Source organism: Eptesicus fuscus, chromosome 8 (genome assembly GCF_027574615.1).
Source record: "Eptesicus fuscus isolate TK198812 chromosome 8, DD_ASM_mEF_20220401, whole genome shotgun sequence".
Lineage (NCBI taxonomy): Eukaryota > Metazoa > Chordata > Mammalia > Chiroptera > Vespertilionidae > Eptesicus > Eptesicus fuscus.
Genome location: NC_072480.1, coordinates 20,412,865 through 20,422,053, shown reverse-complemented (window position 1 = coordinate 20,422,053; position 9,189 = coordinate 20,412,865). Strand labels below are relative to the sequence as shown.

Below are 9,189 nucleotides of genomic sequence, written 5' to 3'. Positions count from 1 at the left end.
GGCAGGCAGGCAAGCAGTTGGGAACCAGCAGTCCTGGATTATGAGAGGGATGTCCGACTGCCTGTTTAGGCATGATCCTACCTAGATCAGGCCTAAACGGGCAGTCGGACACCCCTCAAGGGGTCCCAGATTGGAGAGGGTGCAGGCTGGGCTGAGGGACACACACCCCCGTGCACAAATTTCATGCACTGGGCCTCTAGTCATATATAGACTCTATCTAAGTTCAAATATGGAAAATATACTTGTCCAAAAATTAAGAAAGGAACATTATCTTGAACTATGCGACAATTCCACAGCTTACCACAGTTCAATTAATGCCTGCACCTCTATATTTAGGTTTCTTCATTATTCTGAGCAATGGGTGTGAAGGCTACTAACTCCAAATCTGGGAAATATTCCTGCAATAGCCTATTATTCCAAAGGATTACTTGACCTTTAATATTCAGCCTCTCTGTCTCCATTAACTTTCTACCCCTATGTCTGCATATAGCACAGATATGATACATTTAGAAGTTGACACTTGGTTAGACACTAAATTTGGAAGAAAAAAGGTTAAACTGTGTAGTTTAATGTTGTCCAGAAGCAGAAAAAGGCATGAGGCCAAATTCCCCCAGCTCTTTGTTTCATCACATGATGTTGCTTGGATATTGGCTTATCAACAGATTGAATTTTCACCCCCACCACTGCAAGAAGCAAGAGACCTTGCAAAAAATTACTTGGAATATGAATTCAAGCTTTTAAAAAGGGGGAGACTACAATACAGGGTAAGTTTCTTTTAAGTAAACATGTCTTTTTGTTTCAGATATAAGTTATTTTGTATTTTTTTCCTCCTGAATTCCCAAGCATTTTAAACAAACTTTATCAGGTACAGACCATTTGAATAGGTAAGATGGATTTTCTTAGCAATAGTTCAAGAAAAGCACACATAAATTGTTGCCACGAGAAATATCATCAGTCATTTTCTTATGCTATTTAAGAAAAGAAAAGATCTTTCCAGTTTAGAAAAATATTTATGCTCTCCTCTACAGGTCTGGAAAGTGGGAGAAGGGATATTGAGATGATTTGAGTACAGGAAAGAAAATAGGCTTCTATCACAGAGAATATTAAAAGAGTATATCTTAGTTGGCATGGTTTCTGGAGTGCATGCTGAAGGAAAACAGTAGTAAATAAAATATTTATAGTTTAATTTATAAGTTCTTATCATGGAAACAAGATACAAGGAGATGCTGACTAATGTTTTCCTCATACATTTCTCTTTTGGAATATCTGAGCCTGAGCTCTGTGAACCCAGAGCCAGAGTTTTCTGACATATTAAAATAGTTCTTAAGTGTGTATTCATGTGTGCACATGTGCACATACATGTGCATGAGCACACAATGAGGAGAGAGGAGAAGAGAAGGAGAGGAGAGGGGAGGGGAGGGGAAGGGAGGGGAGGAGAGGGAGAATGTTTTATAGTCATGATCTCAGTTAATCAAACAACCTGAGGAGGTAGGTAGTGTTGCCCAGGGCAAAATTGTGAAGAGAGGGGGAAATGCTCAGGGTGTCCTTTCTGTGCCTCAACAACCGTAGTCCAATATGTCTATTCTTTTAATTATTAACTTTTTAATTATTATATACTCGTCAGATTCTAAATCCTAACTTACATGGAAAGGAGACTTAATCATAAGCAGGTGTGACTTCATTTTGTATCTTTGTCAGGCAAGTGGCAAATAATGGCCCAGAGTCTGCTTATCTGCCTCCTTCACCAGCAATGCTGTGGTGTCCACTGCCCAGAGGCACGCTGGCCACCCTGCTGCCACGGGGTCTAGCCTCTTAGGCAGATAGGCAGCAGGTCTCTTCCAGGGACCTAGAGTCTGAGTGAGAACCCCTTTGGCAATGCCCCTTACCTCACTCACGTAGAGGTGGAAGGGCTTCCTGACGTCTGGTAAGGCTAGGGCAGGTGCTGAGATGAGAGCCTTCTTTAGCTCCTCAAAGGCCCATTGTTCTACTTCGGTCTAGTTCAGTGGCTGCATTCCCCCAGTACTTGAGTCTAGAGGTTTAGCAATCTCTATGAGCCCCGGTATCCACAGGTTGTAGTATCCAACTGCCCCTAAGAATTCCCGCTCCGTCCCGCTCAAAGGATATGATGGCAGTCCAAATAGTTTCTGTAGGAGGTCACGTTTACACAGGGGGTACAGGCATTCTGGTATGACCAGAAATGAATGAGTTACCGTGTTCTTTCTGAGGTCCATAGTCCTTTTTTATGTCTAAGGAAAACAGGCAATTTGTCCGGTGGCTTCCTGGACTGCTGTCTTCTTAGAGGTTATGAGTCCCACCGGCTCTGTCAAGACTGAATAGGCTGTTCCAGTGTCCACCAGGAAACTAACAGGTTTGCCCCCCCACTTGTAAGGTTACTCTGGAGGCTTAATAGAAAGGAACCCCGGTCCTGTCAGTCCTTTTCCTCTAAGTTAAAGACCCTTGGAGTCTGAGTCTCCCCTTTCTGCTTCTCTAGCTAACCTGCCAGGACATTTTCTCTTCCTGTGCCTCTGCTTCTTATAATAGGTATACTAATTCCTTCCTATTTGCTGCTGGCTTTTTCTTCTTTCTAATATTTCTCTGTTCTTTTTTTCTTACTATATATATAAACTTTTATAAATTTTACAATTTCAAATTAGTCTTTAAACCTTCTTCTATGTCTTTCAAAAATGCATAACTATGCCTCAAATCTTTTATTATTTTAAAATATTTAGAAAAGGCAGAGGGAGAAGGGAGCAGGCTCAGCCATTTGAATTTCAAACTGTCATATTTTTTATAGATAATAATCTCAGATTCTGATAAGCCTGGAAAGGGGAATTTCTAGCTGCCGCCTTTAAGCCCCCTATAGAACACGGTGAAAAGTGTCCAAGGAGTCGCCCAGGGTTCTTGGGTCTTATTGGGGCGGAGGGGGTCACAAGGGAATTTCCCTCCTCGTTGCTGCCTCTAGCCACTTAAAACAACCCCTGGAGGGGATAGACACTGGGTGGGCAGAGGCAGGGAGCGCAGCGCGGGTCCCACCGAGGCGTTTTCATCTGGCAGTCCACTCTCTGTTCCCACTGGGAAAAGCGCTTGCCTCCTACTAACGAAAGTGGCGTGGGGGAACCGGTGACCCCTACACTGTAATCAGACTCCCTGACCTTTCTGAAAAGCCACTCTGCTTGAGTGTGTTTCTATTAAAAATTACTGATTTTAAAATTATAACTTAAGAGTTGCTACACACACACAAGGACCAAGTGGCCTACAAAATATTTTCCTTTTCTTTGAAAGGTTTTACAATGTACATTAATCACATCAAACTTAATGACCAATTGAGACAAACAGTTCTGATACTGTTCCTCCACCACTGATTAAGACTGGGTGGTGGCAGGTGTCAGAAATAAGATTCATTTAGGTTTTGAGCTTGCTGGGCAGACTTGGTGACTTTGCCAGCTCCAGCTTTCTTCTTATAGTTAATTTTAGAATGTGGTCTCTGCTTTAAATCTCTTTGGACTACAATTGTTATAACTTTATATCTTCACATTAATAAATATAGACAGAAATGTTGTTAGGCAGGCCGATTCCCCCTCTGACAGAGAGAAAACACCCCTGGGAAAAAAGAATCCCAGTGGCCACTCGGGGGGGTTGCTACCTGTCAGAGCACTCAGCCTTCAACAAATTAAATGTGTTGTTTTTTCTTCTATATACGAACAAATAATTATAACCAGGCAGACAACAAAATATCAAACAAACATCTGTCCTTATATCATTTCAGTAAATAAGTATTCTTACATTCTTGGGATCTAAGCAGATAACAGAAACACTGCCTCTAAGTCCCCTGATGGGGGCCTCCCTTTCTTATCGTCGCTTTTTCTGGCTTCTGCCATAGGCCAGTGGGCGGGACCAGTGTGTTGAAGGAAAAATCATCCTGCAGTCCGGCTCAGGCAGGGACAGGTTACACATGGAGCGTTGTTTCAGGAGAGGCAAAACCTTGATAAAAGCTCCGTAATTCAATCACACAGTCAAAGGTTAAACTGGAAGGGAAGAACCACTCAATGTCCTCTAAGAGGATTTTAACAAACTGATAACAAACTGACAAAACCTTGACAAATCAAAACTCAATAAATAATATATACATATAGGGCCCAATTATGACAGAAAATATAAGACAAAAAGACAAAACAAACAGTCCTGATACCAACATGACAAAACACAAAACAAACACCTGTTGAGAGGGAGAGCCTCCAGCCCCTTCTGGGGGGTCCCTCTCTCCTCTCGCAGGAGAAGATTTCTTGTGAGCTGAAAGCCTGGATGGCCTCCTGAAAGAAAAGATTTTTAATCCAGTTACAGATGCTATTAGAATCAGGATGAGAGAGGAAGGGAAAGTCCAGGTTATGTCCTCTCTGAGGATCCTAATAACTGAAAACAGTAAGTTAAACAAACGGTTAACGGGGTCTATAAAGAGTTAATAGTAACTTCAGCCTTAGTTCCACGTTGGACTATGATGTCACAGGCCGGGGCAGGGCCTGTACATCTCTCCGCCCTGTGAAGCTGTAAGGGGAGTCTCCCAGCACCAAAAGAGATAAGGAAGCTGTAAATAAAAGTTCTTTTGTTCTTTGAAATGTTATAAATGGATACTTTTAAATCAACCTTAGAACTTTAAAATTCAATTTAATACAGTAAATTCACAAATCAGAGCAAACTGAAACCTTCATTTATACAAACAGAGGAATTTTTATCATCTAAGTGGGCTTATTCCCTCTCTGACGGAGAACAAAGGACTCTTAAGAAAAGGTGTCTCAGCAGCTGCTAAAGACCTTTATATTCCGCCATAGCAGGTCCGCCCTATCTTTAAATAAATTAAACAGCAGAAAGAGATAACAAATATTTTCACATTTATATTTATATACCAAACAGTCTGAGTTTTTGACTCCTACTAGATATTTACCAGAGTTTAAACAGTCACCTGATTAATTTGCCTGAGGAAGCTCTATGGCCTTGGGGGGGGGGGGAGGAATTAAGCTCCCCTTTCCACTCACTTGGAGTGGACTGAGTCTATCCCATAATGTCCGTCCAGTAAGTCCACAGAAGTCCACAGAAAGACACAAAAACCAAACAGACAAAGACACTGAAAAGCTGGACGATGGCCCTGTGCCAACTAGCGGGAGCGACCCGCTTCGTCCCTGAGTTTTGAGGGGAAGCCACTCCCCTCCAGACGGGGGTTTTTACGCCCCTCCAGACGGAGAATCAGAGCGTCCTCTGACCCTCCAACCCAAGGTCCACCTGTGCGTCCACTTAGACCGTTTTTGGGCAATTCAGATTTGGCTTCAGAAGCGAGCTCGCGCGGAACAGACAATACAGACACTTACCGCGGTCAGTCAGCAGTCAGACTCTTCGGATCGGGTCCCTCGTGGGTATTGGGGAGCCCCGGGCGAGCCCCCAAATGTTATGCCCAGAGTTCAGGGTCCCCAATAATCAACCATTAGGGAGCCTTTTCTCCGATGCAAAAGCAAAGAGTCTTTATTCAAACCCGGGTTTGGCTCCCAGCCTCCTCCTGACGCAGCAGTGGGGCCAGAGAGCGAACTCCGGGGGAGTGATGAATTATAAAGGGTTGGACATTTGGGTGGGCTTAGGGAAGTGACGTGGGTTACAGAGATTGCCTAATTTGGACTGAATCTACTTCTCTACATTCCTATTGGCAGGTTCATGCAATTGTTACATTCTCGCGGTTTTCTAAGAAAAAGGAGTCTGATACATAGTTACACAGGATGGAGGGTACAGTACATTTTGTGCTGTCCTGCTCTGCCCTTTCAATAACCTACTTGTTTCAAACATAATTAAGCAGAGAAACAGAGGGCTCTGAATTATTACTCCCATTAAAAAAGGTATGAGAATAGAGCCCTGGCTGGTAGTTCAGTTGCTTAGAACATCATCCCAGTAGGCTAATGTGGGTTCGATCCCTGATCCCTGGTCAGGGCACATACCAAAATCAACCAAGGAATGCATAAATAAGTGGAACAACTAATCAATATTTCTCTCCCTCTCCCTTCTTCTCTCTCAAAAAATCAATTAAAAATATATACACATATATAAAAGAATGAGAATAGGGAAAAGCACAGAACTAAAGCAGCCTGTAGGGAGAGGTGGGGGAGATAAGAGATCAACCGAAGGACTTGTATGCATGCATATAAGCATAACCAATGGACACAAAACTCTGGGAGGTGAGGGCATGTATGGGTGTGGGATGGGGGGGACAATGGTAAGATATGTACACATATAATACCTTAATAAAAAAAAAAAAGAGGAAAAATAAATAAATAAAGCAGTCTGATGAGGTCCCTTACTTTGAAACATGTGAGAAAATTTCTTATCCTTTGAAATACATAACATTTATTTATTTACTAGAGGCCCAGTGCACGAAATTCATGCACGGGGGGGGGGGGGCGGTTCCTCAGCCCAGCCTGTACCCTCTTCAATCTGGGACCCCTCAGGGGATGTCTGACTGCCAGTTTAGGCCCAGGATCAGGCCTAAACAAGCAGTCAGACATCCCTCTCACAATCCGGGACTGCTGGCTCCCAACTGATTGCCTGCCTGCCTGATTGCCCCTAACTGCTTCTGCCTGCCAGCCTGATCACTCCCTAACCACTCCCCTGCCAGACTGATCAACGCCTAACTGCTCCCCTGCCAGCCAGGTTGCCCCCAACTGCCCTCCCCTGCTGGCCAACTTGTGGCGGCTATCTTGTGATCACATGGGGGTGGCCATCTTGTGTAAAGGCGTGATGGTCAACTTGCATATTACCACTTTATTGTATAGGATTTATTTGTTTATTTATTTATTTATTTGCTTATTTATTTACTTAGGTACATTCTCAAAATTGGTCAAACAAGTGCAATTTTATGCTATGCTTTGTTGTTCCTTGGAGTTACAGGATAAAGAATGGGAGAAAAATGGAAAAGACAGCAAAAGCTTCAGAAAGTTCCACAGATTCCTTGCATTCGAGTCCCTCCCTCTGCCTTTGACACTTCATTAATGAAGGTATAGCACGTTATTCACAGATGACTAGACCTTCTCTGCATCTCTTTCAAGGCCTGAGGAATTTCCATGTCTTTGTTTAGCTAGCATTTAGGAGAACATTGACCTCAATGTAGGCCTTCAGAGCATGTTGACAGTGCATGTGAGAGAATAAATGAGTGTGGAAATCTAACCCTACACCCATCCAGTGATGGGAAATTTGCTGATTGACCACACTCTTGCTCCTAGCTAGAAAGCCATATTAGTTCCTTTCAAAATTAGTTAAAGCCATTCTCATAATTACTCTTGATAAATATTTCAGTTCTCCGCCATCTCCTTTAGGAGGATTAAGCAACTGGATAAGAATATTAGAAAGTTACTGTTACTTCCTACTTTGGAAGTTGATAGTTCTAGTAAGAAAAATAAGTAGACTTTTTCATCTTATTAAAGAAAACCATAACTTTTAAGGTTTTATTTTTATACTAGAGGTCCAGTGCACAAAATTCGTGCATGGGGGGGTGTCCCTCAGCCCAGCCTGCACCCTCTCAAATCTGGGACCCCTCAAGGGATGTCTGGTGGGATTGGACCTAAATGGGCAGTCAGACATCCCTCTCACAATCCAGGATTGCTGGCTCCCAACCACTCACCTGCCTGCCTGCCTGCCTGATTGCCCCTAACTGATTCTGCCTGCCAGCCTGATCACCCCCTAACCACTGATCCACACCTTATCAATGCCTAACTGCTCTCCTGCTGGCCCAATTGCCCTTAACTGCCCTCCCCTGCCAGCCTGGTGGCCCCCAACTGCCCTCCCCTGCAGGCCTTGTTGCCCCTAATTGTCCTCCCCTGGAGGCCTGGTCGCTCCCAACTTCCCTCCCCTGCTGGCCCAGTCACCCCCAACTTCCCTCCCTTGCCAGCCTAGTCACCCCTAACTTCCCTCCCCTGCTGGCCCAATTGCCCCTAACTGCCCTCCCCCGCCAGCCTGGTCACGCCCAACTGCCCTCCCCTGCAGGCTTGGGTCCCCCCAACTGCCCTCCCCTGCCAGCCTGGTGGCCCCCAACTGCCCTCCCATGCAGGCCTTGTTGCCCCTAATTATCCTCCCCTGCAGGCCTGGGTCCCCCACAACTACCCTCCCCTGCAGGCCTGGACACCCCCAACTTCCTCCCCTGTAGGCCTGGGTCCCCCCCCCCCCAACTGCCCTCTGCTGCTGGTCTGGGTCTCCCCAACTGCCCTCCCCTGCAGGCCTGGGTCTCCAACAACTGTCCTCCCCTGCAAGCCTGGGTCCCCCCACAACTACCCTCCCTTGCAGGCCTGGTCGCCCCCAACTGCCCTCCCCTGCTGGCCTGGTCCCCCCCAACTGCCCTCCCCTGCTGGCCTGCGTCCCCACCCAACTGCCTGCCCCTGCTGGCCTGGGTCCCCCCCAACTGCCCTCCCCTGCTGGCCTGGTCACCCCTAACTGCCCTCCCCTGCCAGCCATCTTGTGTCCACATGGGGGCAGTGGTCTTGTGTGTTGGAGTGACGGCCAATTTGCATATTACTTTTTTATTAGATAGCAAAATAGAAACTTCCATTGCATTTTGGAGTTTGCTCTTGAAAAAATTTTCTAACAAATATTTCAACTCCATATGAAATTTCTAACAGACAAAAGTCACTTTATTTTATAAATAATTAATCTTAAGTTTGGATTTATTACATCATTATCAACTAGTTTTTAAAATTCTGTCATTGTTTTGAATTTTTTTGATCTGGGTGAACTTATTTTATCTTAATTTTTCTAGAATGTTGATGCCACTATCTCAGTTTTCCCATCTGCATATAATAAGCACGTAAGAAATATTAGGTGTATAATAGTAATTGATGCCCAGGCCTATTTTGTTCCTCCCTAGCATATGTGGCAGCCTTCTAAATGGTCTCCATGCCAATGGTCTTCCTCCTTTAAACTCATTCTCCAAAGCAAGGCCAGAATGATCTTTCTAAAATGCAAATCTGATCAGCTAAAGGTGTGACATTTTGGGCTTGATAATTTTTTGTCACAAGAGCTGGAGGCTGTCTCATGCACTGTAGGATGTTCAGCAGTATCCCTGGCCTCTACTTAATGAATGCCAGTAGCATCTCTCCTCCCTCTCACCATTTGTGACAACCAAAAATTTCCCGACATTGCCACATGTCTCCTGAGGGTCAAAATTAC

The 9,189-nt window shown here is 44.6% G+C and overlaps 1 protein-coding gene across 1 annotated transcript in view; it reads left to right on the top strand.

Moving 5' to 3' along the window:
• Positions 1-723: 723 nt before the first annotated feature.
• The window catches only part of FAM216B (family with sequence similarity 216 member B), a 30,842-nt gene continuing 22,376 nt past the window's right edge, over positions 724-9,189 (top strand). Inside the window, 4 exon segments of the mRNA XM_054719824.1 lie at positions 724-764; positions 4,572-4,584; positions 5,323-5,368; positions 6,922-7,028. Of these exon segments, the coding sequence (XP_054575799.1) occupies positions 724-764; positions 4,572-4,584; positions 5,323-5,368; positions 6,922-7,028 (207 nt within the window).